Source organism: Idiotropiscis lumnitzeri, chromosome 4, assembly GCF_059441095.1.
Source record: "Idiotropiscis lumnitzeri isolate Australia: NSW breed Sydney's pygmy pipehorse chromosome 4, RoL_Ilum_1.0, whole genome shotgun sequence".
Classification (NCBI taxonomy): Eukaryota; Metazoa; Chordata; class Actinopteri; order Syngnathiformes; family Syngnathidae; genus Idiotropiscis; species Idiotropiscis lumnitzeri.
In genome coordinates, this window is record NC_142394.1 from 27,059,239 (window position 1) to 27,076,960 (window position 17,722).

At 46.2% G+C, this 17,722-nt stretch overlaps 1 protein-coding gene across 5 annotated transcripts in view; it reads left to right on the top strand.

Annotated features, from left to right (window-relative positions):
- The window catches only part of ppargc1a (peroxisome proliferator-activated receptor gamma, coactivator 1 alpha), a 185,623-nt gene that overhangs the window by 149,666 nt on the left and 18,235 nt on the right, over positions 1–17,722 (top strand). For 2 of the 5 annotated variants that reach the window (XM_088293663.1, XM_088293666.1), the window contains exons 1-4: positions 858–1,129; positions 2,852–3,031; positions 15,330–15,524; positions 16,324–16,449. In XM_088293663.1, coding sequence (XP_088149789.1) covers positions 1,082–1,129; positions 2,852–3,031; positions 15,330–15,524; positions 16,324–16,449 — 549 coding nt within the window. In that variant the 5' untranslated portion in view covers positions 858–1,081. Of the gene's footprint in view, positions 1–857; positions 1,130–2,851; positions 3,032–15,329; positions 15,525–16,323; positions 16,450–17,722 lie in introns of those variants that run through there. The other 3 variants (XM_088293665.1, XM_088293667.1, XM_088293664.1) reach the window with 2 other exon arrangements.

Here is a 17,722-nt window from a genome sequence, read left to right on the forward strand (position 1 = left end):
AAAAAATAATTCACTAATTTCCACGTCAATTTCTGTCGCATAAAAGCTACTGAAGAAAGTATTTGGACACAAATGAGTGTTCCCTTTTTTTTCTTTTTTTTTTTTTAACTAGTGAGTTTATGCCAAAAATTTGGGAAGAATTTTGACAATATGTGCTGTAGCTTTACCTCACGGGATTATACCTAAACGATTTAATCAAGCTTTGCCCTTCATCCTGAAATTTTGGTCATGATACAGAATGTTTTGATTGCATCATTGTTAGCTTGCAGGATTACACAAAAATATCGAATTTTGCATAGAAAAAAATCGGATACATGTCACAAAAAATACAAAAATTACAAAAATTGGAATTTCCATGCATTTTGAACGCAATTTAAGTTGAATTATTATTTTTTTTTGCATTTTCTGTCTCTTGATGAAATGTTGTTTACAGCCAAACGGCGGTAAAACATGGCGATTATTTTTGCTTCCATTGTATACAACAAAAAAAACTGTTCAAATTTTACACCAAATGCTTGCAATGTATATTTGAGAGCCGGCATGTGAAAAAAAATACAAAGCAAATGTTCCGTCAAACATTCCTTTTTTTTCTGTTCCTTTGGTGAGCACCCTTTCCTTTTTTTTTTGCGCTGTGCAGTTACGCTTAATTGACTTGCTGTTGCATGCAGCCTTACGCGTTCGACTCGATTTGTTGAGCGAGCCAATAGGAACGCTTGAAAATGTTCAACGTTCACATGCATACAGTGGAGCAAAAAAGCTGCAGGCAGACCACGCCCCCGCCGCGCGCGTCACTGGCGAGTAGCGTGGACGCGGAGTCACTCCCTGCCTACTTTTAATAGCTTTGTCATGTGATGGAAAGCAGTTGTAAGACAGGTGCCCTCGGTTCATTCTCGGCGAGGGGCAGCAGTTGCCTGTGTGCGAGCGAGTGGGAAAGCGTGCGTGGATTTCTTTTTTACTTGATTTCCTTTTTTAACCCCCCTTTTTTTTTTCTTTTCAGCCCCCTTATCCCGACGATTTTTTTTGACAATTATTTTTGGGGGTTTCTTTCAATTTTTTTACGGAGCCGTCATTCAGTGGCTGGATGGCGTGGGACAGGTGTAACCAGGACTCGGTGTGGAGAGAATTAGAGGTGAGCCCATGCAAAAAAAGAAAATTACAAAGAAAGCAAAACAAAAAACGAATTGTTCTATCCTTGTGGACTGCTGCTATGTTATTTTCCTGGAGCGACGGAGCTTTTAGTGGCTGCTGAGTCCTCGCTTGCCGATGCGTAACGCGTAATGTGGACCCAGTTGAGGATGCACAAGCGGGACTATTTGGCAACTGTTAAACGAGCGGAATGTTTTGCCTTTTTCCACCTTGATTCTTGGTGTCGTTTTCGCAAAAAAAAGCGGGGGACCCTTTCACTCTCTCTATCGGATGTATCGCCCCCGTGGTGCGTTCAGGTACCGGAGAGGCTTCTCGGCGTCACATCGTGTGTGCGTGCGTGCGCGTGTTTGAGAGTTCGTGTGCGTGTGTGTGTGTGTGCGTGTCGTTTTACGCACGGAGTCCCTTGGTGGCCAGCGGTCGTGCGCGTTATTTTGCAAGGGAGCAAAGGTTGCGCACATGAAAAGGGGGACCACTGTTTGGCATTCGACCTTTAATCAGCCACATGAGCACATTAGCACACCATTCGACTTTTTTTGTTTTTCTCGTTTGTTTTCTTTGCACCTGCCAGCTCTTGAATCTGCGGAGTGATGCTCTGCGGAGGTGCGGATTATTTCCCTGCTTGTGGAGATTTCTCCGCAGTGCTTGAGATTGTGTCCAAAATGTGCGCACACGCTATAAATATTTGCAGCGGAAGGAATAAGGCAGCAGGACTCTTCCTCTCCGCTCATCTTCTATGTGCGTAAATCACCGATTGTCTTGTCTGTGTAGGCGCTAGTCCATCACTTTGCACCCGGCCGGCAAGTCCATAAGATAATTGGGCATCCTAGAAGAGGAACCTCTGGTTTGCAGAACGTTTGCCGTCTTTGGCTGCCGTGCCTTGTCAGACTGGATCACCTCACAGGCACAAGCAACCCCCCCCCCTCCCTCTCGTGTGCAGTACAACCCAGCTGTCTCATCACAAGTCTTGAAGTCATTGTGTATTCGTGTGGTGGTTGGGGGGGGTAGTCGAACTGTGACTGTCTGGGCGCCCCTCGCTTTGCCTCCTCGGCACAAGCGACACATCTCCCGGCTTTTTTTTTTTACCTGAGCCCAACCTCACGTCCCTCCTGCTCAGGCGGGAGCCGAAACGACCCCCTGGGGGATATCCACCTTTCTGACATGTGCGGCCAGGTACCGTTAGACGGGAAGTTTGCGGCGTATTTCGCTGTCATATTTGTGTATTGATGCAAAAAGGCAGCAATGGGGGTATGCGTGATGTCCAGCCGTGGCAGGCGGAGGCGCATCACGGCAGCCCTCTTCCAGTTCCATTCACAATGACCCTGCAAAAAAAAAAAAAAAAAAATCAGCTGAGACATGCAAATTAGCCCAACCTCTGCCCATCTTCCTCTTTGCCTCTCTCTCTCTCTCTCTGTTTGTTTTCACAACACCCAGAGCCTCGTTCGACCCCCCCCCGCCCCCCCAACCATCCCCTGCCCTGTTACAGTCGGGTGGTGGTGGTGGTGGGGGGGGGGGTGCAGGCAGCTGCTCCGTAAAGTACACGACAAGTTGCGGAGATTACATTGAATGTCAGCGAGCATGCGCGCACATTGCACGCAAAGCGGGTGCGCTTTGCATCTTGGGGTATCGAACCGCGCACCCGTCAACTCTTGTTTTTGTCGCACTGACCGTGTCCTTCACCCCCCTCGCCCCCCTTCCTCTCCAACAGTGTGCTGCCTTGGTTGGCGAAGACCAGCCCCTCTGCCCCGACCTCCCCGAACTGGACCTCTCCGAACTGGACGTCAGTGACCTCGACGCCGACGGCTTCCTGGGCGGCCTTAAGTGGTACAGCGACCAATCGGAGATCATTTCCGCGCAGTATGGCAACGAGGCGTCCAATCTTTTTGAGGTAGGTCACAGTAGCATCTTTTGAAGTGAAAATAATGTCGGGTGCTGAAAAAACAGCGCAGGCACACAGTTGTTGTGGGGGGGGGGAGATAACGTGAAGCTTGATAAGCCCGGCGGGACCTTTGTCCCCTTATTTGGGGCCTGACAGTGGTGGGCCTCCTTATCAAAAGTTTTTATTTCAGCTTCAACTTACTAATGCGGCTCACATCTGAACGCAAACTCTGGACACGTCGTAAAGAAAGGCTTCTCAAAAGGCTTGTAAAACTTTAATCTTGCCCCTATCACCCTTCCGCTGTTCCTTTTTTTTTTTTCTGTTGTCACCCAGTGAGGCTGCCAACAAGGTCGATGATCCAGTCTGGGCCATAAAGCCGTCAGTCTCGCAGTCTTCATTAGGAGCCCTTATCGCTTCCGTAGATAGACAGGCGGAGGCCGGGTTCGGACTCGACGGCCTCGCCTCGAGGGGGCCGAAAATGGCGTCGTGTCGTGTCGTGTCACGCGCTCACGTTTTCAGCTGCTTGTACGTGCGCTCGGTGGTCCTGCGGGCAACACTTGATAACAGGCGGAATTCTTTCCACGTTTAACCTCGCCGACCAGCGCCAGGAACTCTTTCGGTGCCTTTGTGTGTGCTTCACCTCTGCGGACGGACGCGCGCGCGCGCACGCACAAATGGCGTCTAAGTGCTAGCTGGCGTGACTGTCTGCCGTCAAGCCGAGCGATATGGTTAAAAATACCGACAAGTGTCAGTTTAAAGAACAACGCAAGCCCGACTTGCTTTAATAGCTTTTTACTCTGCGGTTCTGTTGCAGGTCAGATTGGCTTCATTTTAAAGTTGATATTTTAGAACGTGTCAGCATTTGAAAGACGGGGCATCGTTTTTTCTAAAAGAAAATCACAGTTTGTTTTTAACCACATGATATATTGATGAATCGATGAATTGCCTCGATTCAGCAAATGGTCCGAGTCAATTCACCTCCTGGCCACTAGGGGGAGCCTTGAATACGATTGGCCGCACTCGAACGAAAATGACAAAATAGGCGACCCAAACAAATCATGCCAGCGCTTTCCATTTTGAAATCGGACATTTTGTATTTCCCTTAAAATCCACAACACATCAAATTGAGGTTTTTTGTAAACCTTGCCAGGCAGAATTGGACATTTTCCTCACAATATCCGATTGGAAAGAAAGATTTTAGATGATATGCTCTTTACTTTTTCTGCGTTTGCTCAGAACTTTTTTTTGGGCTCTCAAGCCAATAATGCCACAAGGAATGAAAATAGAGATCAAGCTTCAATAGTTTTTAACTTTGAAATATTTTATTAGGGAGTCTCGTCACATTTGTCAACAGCAAATTTGCTTTTGGGCTTTTTGTGTCCCGGACTGCATTTTTTTGACGCTTTACTTTTTTTCAAGCACATCAGTTTTCTGAGATATTTTCATTTTTTGCTTTATGTTTAACCTCAAAAAGCTTGCGCAAGATTAATTTTACCGTTTGTTGTCATATTCAGTTCTGAGGTTTCAGAAAAAAAAGTTACACCTGTTGCTTAATTCATAAATATTCTTTCATGTATTTCCATCGTAGCTTTTATGTGATTTTTATTCATATTAATATTATTTTCATTATTCTGATCTGCTGGAGGAAAAATAAAAAACAAGCGCAAATTGAGCAATAAAAAAAAATGTAGAAAAATGTACATGCTGATTAAAAAAAATCAATAAATAAAAAATTGTTGAGCATTGTAATTATCCCCGCCTGGCAAAAGAAATATCATGTGCTCCGATGAGACAGAAACGGGCTTTTCCGGTACCCCGCTTTCTTGTGGTCACGCATGAGGCCCGCGCACGTGTCCTCGCGAACGCGGCTCACGTGTTCCGCATAAATATTGCACACTCGTGCCGATGTTTTGGAGCCCTTGCCGCGCACGCCAGCAGTTATTGTGTCACACTGAGTGAAAGCTCGGCAAATCTTCGCCGTGAAGAAGCGGGGGTAAAGGGTGAGAGGGGGTGCGCCTCGTAACCCCCCGCCCCCCCGCTCACACGCACACACACACACTCCTTCTTTGGAAAGTTTCAAGTCACCATATGAAGTGGCCAGTTCTTCATGTAGCAGGACCCGGCTAATCCCTTTTAATCTGACAGGGGAAAGTTTGCCTCTTGGCAAGGATTAGAGCGCCGGCGGGGAGGGGGGGGGTAGTGCTCGGGGTGTGGGTGGCGGCGGGGGCACTGCTGATGTATTTCCTAATTAGCCTGCTGGAGCATCAGCACAATAAAAAAAAAAAAAAATCCTGATTGTCATCTTGGAGCCACTTTCAGGTTGGCCCGGGCAACATGGCCGCCACTTTGAAATTCGTTCTGTCGTCGTCACCCGGAATGACGTCTATTATGATATAATATGCCATGAAACCTCGATTTCAGGTTGCAGGATTATTCGCCTAACTCATTGGAGACAGAAGCAACTTTTACGTGGCTGTGAAACCGGCGCCGCGCCCCCCCCCCCGTGCCTGTGTTTGACCTGCACTCTATGTGGGGCAGCCACGTGGGATCATGAGGTGTCCCCTGGCTGGCCTTTTGCTGCATTACTGACTGTTCCTGATGCGAAATGTGCAGCATGATAGGCCACGCCCCCTCAACCGCAATCCCCGCGCCGCGCACACACACACACACACTTGAAAGTTTCTGTGCCCGCTCGCGTTCGACACCTCTGAACATCGGCGCTCTATTTCGGGGCGCAGTTGTTAAGGGGGGCGCTAGCGCCAATGATTTCCTGATGTACTGCCAAAGATAACAGCATGGAAGTGTTGACCCAATGTCTTTTGAACTGGTCAGAGCCCTGCTTGGGTTACACGGCAGGCGGTCGACGGAAGGGTGGGGGGGGGGGGGGGCAAAGACGGGTATTGGATAGTATTCGGACAACCTTAAATCAAGGAATTAATCGATCAAGTATTTTTGGTTCTGTCCACAAAAAAACATGTCTGGATGACTTTGTTTGCAGTATATTGATCAGATTTATTAAACGCATTCACTTACGACCTGTCAGGTTAAATTAATGTACTTGTTGACGTCTATAACCGTCAATGGCAGCGAATGAGTTAAGAAAAAAAAACATTGTTTTGCATTCATTTAACGTGACTAAAATGGGTCAAATTGATCGACAACCGGAGGATTTAGTATTTATTTATTAATTTTTATTATTTTCCATAGCTTAAGTCGTTCTGATTTTTATTGGCCTACGATGCAGCTCGGATTGAACCCGATGAACTTTGCCCAGACGCAAAAGAATCCAATTAGTTCTGTCGATCTGTCCTTCTGTTGCTGAAAAAAATATTCCCGTTGTTCCATTTTCTAGTGAGTCAGTCGCACAGGATTTTTTTCTTTATTTTTTTTTTTGGTTGCTTGGTGGTCGGTGCCCCCGCCCTCCCCCGCCTGCCTATGTCATGTCATCGTCAAGCGTCCCGGCACATTTGTCCAGACAGACATCAGGACAGATGGGTGGAGAAGGAAAAGGTTTGGGCCGATGCCAGCCTGAATCAAAGCCCAAGGATTGCAAGTAAAAGGTTGTGGGCTTTGCAGCTAGTAAAATGAAATGCCAAGGCTTTAGAGTCTTACGAAGATAGTGTGCGCGGACATTCTGCAAGCATGCGATCATGCGTCGCCGAGCTCGGTCACACATGCCCTCTGACAGCCCAGCGTAGCCGCTTTGGGCCAATTTCTCCCTTGAAACCTCTTGTCGTGAGGCCGGGTCAATTTGACCCATTTTACGTTTGAAGAAATTACAATAAATATAATAAAATGATTTTTTTTTAGCTATGACACTCCCCCTTGCTTTTAGAAAATAATGAAAAATATTTTGGGGGATTTTTTTTCATTCTGGCACTTTGGATTATTTAAACAGGCTGGGGTCAAATTGACCCAAATAAAATTTAAAGGGGAAATGTGCCCAATGTTTAATTTTTCAATGTTCATTCATTTTAAAAATCAAATTCAATAACACGCAAAAAAAAATCATATAACAAATCACCCAATCACAATTAGTTCCTGGATCGATGACAACAGCATGTGTAACAAATGCAATGCACCCACTTTGTCAGAGAATATTAAAAGTTGCTTGTGAAGACATTTTGCTCGCGCCTCTGCTGAGGAAATTGGTGGTAGGCTTGCAAAGTTTGATCTCTCTGAGGCATCGTAGTTCACATGCTTCAAAATGCACGCGCTTTGAATTTAGATCAATGCATTCTATTAGCTCACCACTAGATGGCTCTAAATTCTACACACTGTACCTTTAAGAAATAAAAAAAGAGTCATTTTTCAGTCACTTTTAGAAGAAGTTGACTAAATGCAATTAATTGCTTGTCTTAATAAATGTTAATGGGATATTTCGGGGGAATTATTTTCACCTCGGCAACTTTTGGATGCTGAAACTTGCCCGGTTCAAACTGACCCGGCCACATTATTGCAGTTGCTGAGAAACAAATCAAACGGGCGGGTTAAGGTGAACATGGATTGGATCAATGGGTTGGAAAAATCAGCAGTAGATTAGCTCACACACTTGTCAGTGCACGCACGCACACACACTCAGGGCAGGCTTTTATTGTTCCTGTTCCTGCACCCTGCTGAGCGCTTTGATTTTGCAAATTTATGCTGACATTTGAGAATACACCGCCCACACCGGTTCAGCGCTCCAGCAAAGGGGTGTACGAATTACCACAGTCGCCACAACGCACCGCCCCTTCCTCATCTCGACTGTTATCGCATCCAGGCTCGGGCGATCAGTGGCGAAGACGCGCGCTCGGGCGTCTTTCTGCCGCGACAAAACTCCCCGCCTCCGTTGGCTCCCGAGGCGGAGGATTTGTTTCTTCTGGAAAGGCGAAGCGGTAGAAAGGAGGGGGGATACCAAACAATAGTCCCTTCTGGGAACGTTTGGGAACAAGAGCAAGGGAAGGAAGGGAGCATCCTTTTTGGTCTTGCACTATCTCTCCTCCACACTCATCCCTCCGTCCGTCCCGGTGGGAAGCTGCTGCTGCCGCTGATTGCAGCACGCTTTGGTGAGCCTAACCAGCTGATCCCAAACCCCCAAGTGCATCCCCCCGTCACCGCCACTAGTGTCTACAGGTGTGTAATTGAAACGTAGCACGCGCACATCAGATAGCGGGGCTTTCGGAGGCGGCGTGCAGCAGCAGCCAGTGACGGCTATTTTTAGCCAATGGGGTAATCTCGGCTAAGAGCCTTTCAGGGCTGTTTCACGTTAACCTGGCCAAAACACTAAGCCAATAATCCAAACATCCCCCTGACTCACACACACACAGTAACATGTTGCCCCGATGCCACGCGAAAACAAACATCGTGTTATTTAACACGGGACTGATTTCGCATGGACTCTCACCTACTCCCAAAATCGTCTCGTTAAATGACTCCTGTGACACATTCCTGCAAATTTTTGAAAGACGAGAAAAGGCCCCATCAAGTTGTTTAATCCATTACCCCAAATTCATCAATCCTAGCTCACGCATGACCAGTCGCGGTCCTCAAGGGCCGCACTTCCGCCGAATTTCCATTTGGCCCTGCCGCAACACACCTGATTCAAACGATCAGCTCATCACAATAACCATCGCGGTGGTTCGAATCAGGTGTGTTGCAGCTGGGAGAGTTGGCAAACTTGCAGCGCGGCGGCCCTTGAGGCCCAGAGTGACGACACCGTCCTCGTTGTAGATTGAGAATGCTTCATGACGGAGTGAGACGAGCGGGAAATGTGAAGCGTTGCGCGAGTTTGTTGGGACTTTGGTACACTGCATGTGATCTTTTTGACATAGCTAGAGAGAAATGGCCTCACTTTGAGGTTTGGGGGTATTTCGAGCAGGCGTGAGCAAACTACGGCCCGGGGGCCACATGCGGCCCGTTAAACGTTTTAATCCGGCCCGCCGAACTTGGAAAAAATTAAATGAATTAGCCTTGTTAATGTTTTATTTTCTAAATATTGTGGTTTTTCAAAGACATATATTTTGTTGTAATGCTTTTCTTCACTTTCATTTCAATTGAATTTGTTTTTTTTCTCCGATGAGGTGAGGTGACCAAAACACTCCCTCCATCTGCTCCTGGTTCGGCCCCTCTGTCAAATTTTAGAACCCATTGTGGCCCGCCAATCAAAAAGTTTGCCCACCCCCGATTTTTTTTTTTTAGCTGGTTATTGGCCGTGTCGTTTTTGTTGTTGTCGTGGAAGAGATGAAAAATGTGGGTCATCCATTGCTCAGTGATGATCAATCACTGTGTATTTGGCTGACATTTGGAATGTAAACATTGAAAAGAGCAGGATTTTTTTTTTTTTTTTTGACGCACCACTTTATGCTAATCATTCAACATTGTGGGGAAGTTTCTTTTCTGCAAAACAAAATTTAATTACGAAGCCTCCTCTTGTATTATGAGTCAAATGGACTTTTCTACATTTTGTGGAGGCGATATCCTTGTTTAAAAACGCGGCTGGACATTCACCTGTTGGGGGATTTTTACCCTATTTAATAACGTCACGGTTTTCCTCATTTTAACCCAAGAAGTGAGTTTTTCTACTGTGAGGCGCAGTTCCTTTGAGAAACCCGAGCCAGTTTGAGGATCTCTCACAAACTCCACGCAGCCGAGATTCAAACGCAGAACCTCCGAACTGCGATGCGGTTATGCTAATTCCTCAGACTTAAAGTTTTAAATCAATGAATAAATAGGATAGAACATCTTTAGTTCTTGTGAAGCCGCATCTCTTTATCAGCAGGTCAAACTGACCCAAGAACCAAACCGAACGGGCGCGTGCGTTTGGATGAGTTTGGCGCCGAAGAGCCCCATCAAACGCACTCCCACAACGCTCGCATCCATGTGTGTGGCATTGATGTTTGACAAAGATGAACCTTGTACCAGCTTTGTTCTCTTTACTTGTAAAGAGGACGCAAAAGCCTTGTGAAGTCCTCTCGCTTTGACGAGCCCATATGGCACTTGAAAGTACGCGGCCATCGTGGGGGACGGGTGGTGCTGACGGGAGGGGTGGGGGGGTTTCTGTAAGGTGGGTGGAGACAGCTGAGATAGCACGCTTGCAAAGTCACCACCAGGATAATAGACTCCGCCTCTACCCGCTTCCAGGCGCTCGCACACACACACACCGAAGTCAAGGTAAAAGATAATACGTTTATTTGGTAATCAGCAAATAGCTTTTAGCCGGTGGGTAAGTGGCGGTGCCTGTGAGGCCTTGATAAGATCGTGTGCTTTCAGGTGTTTCCCTGTCACGCCGCCATTCAGCGCAAATTGAATACGGTGACCTTCTTTCGCCGCCGCGTCAAATTGACTGCATTTCCCCCCAAAAGATTCTGCCATTTCAATTACCATGCATCTGCGATATTGCCCACACACACACACACACGCGCCTTCCCGTGCGTGCCGCCATGTGGATTGTGACAACGATGTGCACAATTTGTTTGATACAGCACATCGGCGTCCTTCCGAGGACGCCGAAACTGCGACAAAACACTATCGATGTGCTTGGCCGGGCACAGAAGGTCACACACACACACACACACACACACACACACACACACAGCGTGTCGCTGCAAAAGCGTGAAGGTGGCGTCCTCTGTTAAAAACGCGACAGCAAACTCCCGCACGTATTCACAGTTCGGTGTTTGTAACTTTGCAGATTTGCATAATTAAAAAAATGCTTTGGCGCCCTCTGGTGGTTTTTTTTTTTTTTTGGTGCTGGGTCACGATGTTGAGCTGAAGGGGAGGGGCTTCTTTTAGTCAGGACGTCGATTTGTCCGAAAGCCTTCAGTCTTTATGTCGGCCGTTGTAGTCATAACAGGGCAGTGGCGGGCCGTGCATTTCGCACGGAGGCCTTCAGTGAAGTCCGTCTTGAAAATGGCGTTACAAGTCCAACCATTACAGGCAGCACCAGAGCTCGGCTGGTCATGTGACTCATTATTTTCCCGAAACATCGGTTAGTACATTATTCATATTGGTCTCGCTTATTGTCCGGTCTCGCGACTCTAACATTGAATCTTTTGATATGACGCTCACAAGTATCGTCAATTTTCTGCTGACTTTGGGATATTTACAGCAAAGTAACACGCCGTCGTCTCGAGCTCATCGCCATCTCCGCTCCCCGCGGCGCACTAAAACAGCGAATCAGCAACAGTAGCAAGGGTGAGCCGGCTCCAAAAAGGCGGATGAAAAGAACATTCCCGCTCGCGTCCCGAGAGCGGCCGGCGTCTCAATGGCGTCTGGTCACGCACATGTACAGTATATTAATATATCTTATTGCCTCTTCTCACTTTCTCTTTTCCTCTCTCGTGCACCATCAGTTCATCTGATAGTGTTCGAAGAGTGTCGAATGCTTCCCGGGAGATTTATCTTCCCCCGCGCACGCACGCACATCTTCATTGATGGGTCAAACCATTTCCTCTGTGATGTATTACTCGCACGGCCTCCTGAAGCCGAGACAGACATCTGGCATATAAATAGCCAGCGCGCTCCCGCAATGCCGCCTCACGTCAATTCATCCGCATAGCTCGTACGCTTTTAACAAGGAGACTCCGAGTGGCGAATTCCGAGCAGGACTAATGGATTATTACAAAGTCACGCTCGCGCCACCGCCACATGAAATGATTGGATTGGGAGTAACTTCTGATGATAACAAGAGCCAGTTGGCTGCTATTTATTAAAGCTAATCGCAGCGCAGGGCCGGATGGAGGTTTAACATTTAGTTTTATGGTTTGGAACTCTGTCAGGCACACAAGAGGGGGGGGATCTTACGTATGGTTGTACACAGGCCATAATCACCCTCTCTCCATTTCAGCGAGTTCATGCTAAATGAGCAGAGGTCTTTGGCGGGACGCTCCGATCCGTCTCTCGCTGCGCCCTTACCCTTTCCTGCCACCTTCCCCGCCATCGCGGCCATATGCGCGTCCAGTCCCCCGGCCGACTCACCTTGATCTAGTCCTCCCGGAGCGACGTTATTTGTTTAGCGTCCCCCCACCCACCCCTCCCAAGTCGAAAGCCGACACGATTCGTCTGAAATGCGATGAAACGTGAGCGCCCGGGAAAGATTTAGATGAAGCAACGCAATTAAACTGTCACGGCGCAAAGCGAGATAAATGAAACTTTAACTGCGGATGACCCACTTGGTCGCAGATGTTTTGTCTTCGCTCATTCATCCTTTTTTTTTTTTTTTTTTTCCCACAGGGAAATGTCTTGTCTCGCTTGCCCAAAAAAGAAAAAACAGTTCTGTTTTGTTGAGGATTTTTTTTTTTTCGCCTTTGCAATGTTCAAGAAGCAATTAGCAGATTTCATTTGACTATTTGGCCGAGAGTTTCCAAGCAAGTGTTTGTTTAAAGCAGCTCCTTTCACCTCTTTCCCCTCTGTTATCAGCCCGGTGAATAGTATCTCCTGGAACACAATGCCTTGGTCTGGAACTCAATAAAATAGTTAATGGCAAGGACAATCTGAAAGACAGCCCTACCTGATAACAAAAGGACCTCACCTAATAATGAACAAGCGGCTTTCTTTTTGCGCCGATGTGGGGCAAAAGAGGCGGGAGGGGAAGCTCTGCCAAGCACTTGCCGGCATGTTTTATGGCTAATTGAAGCATTTGGAATAAAACAGCCACAGAATGGCACCCTTTAGAATTGCGGCGGGGTTAATATATTGTGATCCCACAATTAGCCCGGGATTGTTAAGATCTCTTTAATTCGGCGAGGTCCATTAAGCGAGATGGGCGAGGAAGTGTTTCCACCGAGACGTTTGTTTTGTTTTTTTTTTTCTCCCCTTTCTTTGTTCCTTCCGCGCCCCCGATACTCTCCACAGCTCAGTAGTAATCAATATAAGTGGAATGCAACCAGGTTAGCCAGCAGGCTTCGTACCCGTCTGCTGTACATGTCAAAGCACTTTTAGGAAGCTATCTTGGATTTGAAAATCTTTTGGTTTTTTTTGGGATTTTTTAATTCATTTATTTCTTTTTTGGTACAAAGCATGTCTACATCGCAATCATGACAAAGAAAACCCACACTTTACTTTTTTTTAACATGGTCGATAAACGTGTAAATGATTACGAGACTCTTGTTGGCTGGACTTGTCGAGCATGTGACTGATTCTTCGTGTGAACGTTGGTCGGGCATTTAAACGGATTCTTCACGCAAATATTGGTCGGTCTGCATATCAGTTATGACGAAGATAAGCAGTAATTGGTCGTTGTTACATGAAAAAAAAAAAAAAACGGCGATTGGTCGCTCGCTGGACATGTTGTTCATGCAAACATTGGTCCAATACTGTTACACGTGTCAATTATTACAAAACGAGGCAGGAATTGATTGGTTATTGGTCAGTCAACGTTTAAATTGTTAAATTGTCATTGGCCTGAGGTTGGAGTTCTTCAAACATTGTCACTTATGTCACTCTTATGCTAAATTCGCACCAAAATCGGTTTGAGCATTCCACTTGCGTGATTTGAAAGTAAACATTTTTTTAACCGCGCAGAAAGGGCGAATAGACACATTTTCGGTGCGTTCCTCCGCGTCCCATCGCTCCAAACGCATCATTCGCATCGACTCACGCAACCGCGTCGGCTCACACAAACTCCATCGACTCCAATTCAGTCACGCATTTGGTGTGAAAAGAAATGTAAAAATGTGGTGCAGTTTCACTCCAAGTCAGTGGGTGGCGCTACGGTTAATTTGTCCCTCAAAATCTTTCACCTTCGCTGGCACTCCAACAATTCCAAGTCTACGGCTGCGGAGTTGGCTGCCGTTTGGCCATCTTATGAAGGCTGGAGCTGGCATCATATTAATCAGTGCTTCTCAATCATTTCCTGTTCTTTGTGGAGCACAACGCGTCGGTCACGTGATGCAATGCGTTCGCTGTCGACCCTGCTGACGCGAGGTAGAACGAGTCCTTTTCGCTTACTCGTCATCATTCATGGGCTTCCCTGTGATCGCCTAGAATTTGGAACGTTCCGGAACATTTCCTCGTCGTAACTCGACTTTTGGAGTCGTAACAAACCCGAAACAGATGACCGGCGTGAATAATCGTACTTTTAATCTCTCATTGGAATTTTGGGCTGAGGTGTGCGCTCACCTTTCATCAGCACGTCACGTTTGAAGCTGGGGGAGCAAAAAAAAAAAAAGAAGTTGCAACCCGTTCCCGAGCGGTGGATTTAAAGCTCCTTACAAGTAATTAAACAGCATGACACCTCATACAGAGCAATTTCCTGCAAGGCGTTTTGCTTGCCAGTGTGGCATGGCCCCAGTCTACGTCGTGTTATCTCGGTGAAATATGTCCCCTTCATCATTTTCTAATAATGACAGAGTGCGCATGTTGTTAGGGAGACGATCGACTCACTGAGCATCCGATTAACATTTTCCTCACTGTTAGCGAGCTAACTGAACATCTAAGATGTCTGTGTCGTCTCGAAATGAAAATTGAAGCAGTGTGGTTGGTCATGAAAATAACCGGTGGCGGCCGGTGACATTTTGTCAAGGGAAGCGTAATAACACTTATTTATCCGTTTCCCCAAAACACCCCGCATGCAAACAGCACTTCGATTTTGTTGTGACAGCGTGTCCGCCAACTCCCATTTGGTGGTCAGCAAGCTATCAAATCGCATTGATTGAAAAAAAAAACGAGTTTAGTTCAGTAAGTCATGATATATTTTTTTAAATGGAATAAGTCATTACAGTGTATCATACACATTAAAAAAAAATCAAAAGCTTCTTTGACAGAAACTTGACGCCTGTCATAAGCATCCACTGTCCTGTCAACATTTTTTTTTTTTTAAATATAGCATGTTTATATTTGCATAAGCGGACAGTAATTCTCCATATCTGAGGATTGGTGGCAAACTTCCTACCAGCGAGAGATTGAACTTGCCGTCATTGTTTGCCCACAAACTCCTTCCTCGCCAGCCCCAAACCTTCCTGTCTTCTCGAGATACTTGCGACTTGTCAGCCTTGGTAATGGCTTTCTCAGAGAAGATATTATTTTGGTTCGGTAAAGCTGCGTATTTAAAATATGAGTGACAGGCTTGACTCAAGATGGGGGGGGGGATTTTGTTTGCCAGACTCGAGCCAGCTCCTGGAGGGAGAACGAGGGAGGAGGGGGGGGGAGACATTATTAACAATAAAAGTCTGCATACAACCACCCACCACTCTTACTTTCCTGGGAGGAAAAGATTTACAACTTCTCGACTAAAATGTCCTATTTTTTCCTTTCTCTGTGTGTTTCTGTCTGTCTTGTGCCCCCCCAACCCCATTTTTTTTTTTTATTTCTTTTCCCGCCTGCTAAGAAGATAGATGAAGAAAATGAGGCCAACTTGCTGGCAGTGCTTACAGAGACCCTGGATAGCATCCCGGTGGATGAGGACGGTCTGCCTTCGTTTGAGGCTCTGGCAGATGGGGACGTGACCAATGCCAGTGACCAGAGCTGTCCCTCCTCCCCCGATGGCTCGCCTCGCACCCCAGAGCCCGAGGAGCCTTCCCTGGTAAAGCCTCTCCATTTGTCCTGGCTGCTCCTTCACTTTAAAGCATTTGTATGCAATCACCGCACTGGCTCAGGATCACAAAATGTGACTCTTCCATTGCTTCCATTCTGCTTGAAGTCATTTTGCCGTCGAGTTGTGGGCGTGCACAACAACTGCACGCTATTTGTGTCTTCACATGACAAAAGTACTAAAATCCGTATTTAGACGCGGCCTCTTGTCCTGATTAAGTTAAATGAACAAATAAGGTAACTCGAATCATAATGGCGCTTAAGTGCTAATTCTATTCAAATACGAGCGCCGTGGAAGATGGGCCGACCGCGGCCGGAAATGGAGTGGGCATTAAATGAAAGAAAAAGGCAAAGCGAAATTCATCTCCTCTATTCCCGGTAGGTCTCGGCTATTCCGTGCACCCCCCCCTCACCACCGGCACACTCCTTGTGCCAAAGTCGTCTCTTTTGGCAGCGAGGCAGGCCTCTTAGCATTGTGTGGTTATTTTTACACCCAAGCGTGAGAACAATCCTCTTGGCTTTTCGGCTAAAATGTTAACTTATACTTCATTTAACTTTCCTAATGAGCTTTCCAGTGTTTGTTCAGTCCCCTTGGAGAATACAAACCTTGTCACATACTAATTTTCACCACTTTACCAGACCCCCATCTGCTCAGACGGGGTAAAAAAAAAAAAAAAAAAAAATCAGCGGCGATTGAAAGAAAATATAAATTTGCATAATCTGTGCTAACTTCAGCCTCCCTCTGGTCCCTCGCTCCCTGTCGTGTCTCCCCCTGCATCGCTCGGGTCCAGCTGAAGAAGCTCCTTCTGGCGCCCGCAAACTCCCAGCTCAGCTATAATCAATACACAGGTGGCAAGGCACAGAACCATGCAGCCAGCAGCAACCACCGCATCCGACCACCACCTGCTGTCGTCAAGGTACGCACACTCATTTTTATGTTAGTTAATCTAACTCGCTCTGCTCTCGTACTCACAATTTTCTTGTTTTGGTCGCCGCCTTTAGAAGATGTTAGACTACCGCGCTGCTATCCCAGAGGGGGGTCGGGGGGGGGGGGGCTTCTGGTAATGAAAACAGTCTGATTGCTGTTGGGCTTTGCAGGCGCGGCTTCGGCACCGTTCTCTCATTAGCTACGCCACTTATCCGCCTTGATATGGAGACCTGTCAGGAAAAAAAAAAAGCACTGATGGATCTCCAGATATCTGGTAATGTTCAACATGGAATGCGTTCACAATAAAGTTACTCAGTACGGGTTGTCATTTTGTGTCCAAACTCATATTACATGACTTAATTTGCGCTTACTTTGAAATGATCAGACGCATATTCGCGGCGCGCTCTGTTTGCACAGTGTCGCGTTCCATTTTCATGCCGGTGCCTTTGAGTCATGCTTTTGTGGAGCGCCGGCGAACGCGGGGTCCCGAAGGACGCGACGTGCAAGCAGAGCGCTTGGAGGGCCGCGCAATTAAGACGATGACTTCACACCCAGCGTTGCCTTCTAGACACTTAGGCAGACGCTGTGCTCCAGCTAGCAAAGTTCTTCTTTCGAACCCTGTGTGTACCAATAAACATTGTTCTGAAGGCAAGCTTTTTTTTCGGGGGGGGGGGGAATATATATATATATATATATATATATATTTATTTATTTTATTTAAATATTTATTTATTTATTTTTATATTTATTAGTGCTGCTAAGTGATTTTTTTTTTTCAATGATTAATCAAAAAAAATCCCTAATTAATTGCAGTTAATCACATTTTTCAACTGATATTTTTTTGTGAATTTACTTGAATAATGTCTCCGAATTAATCACCAAATATGAAGTGTGTTTTAATTCAAACACTGTTCTAATAGCTTTCTTTGATCCTTGAATACGATCTAAACAGAGTCGGGCATTTTTCTCAAACCGTCTACAGTACATTAAGTTCTGCCCACAAGCAGCACGCTCCAGCAGTGTTGCTTTGCAAGGCCCAGTGGTAACTTGAGCCTTTGGTGTTTCGTTATGAGATCATTTGCTAAAGATGGAATAGTATTTGAATTTAGCTTTGCAAGATCCATTCATACATTATGCAAATTATTTTGAAGTAAAGAAAACTGAGTTAAAATATTTAACTGTGTAATTTTTTTTAAAAATTCATCTCAAATTATTATTTATTTATTTATTTAGTATGCTTGCAAGGTGGATGGGCCTCTGTG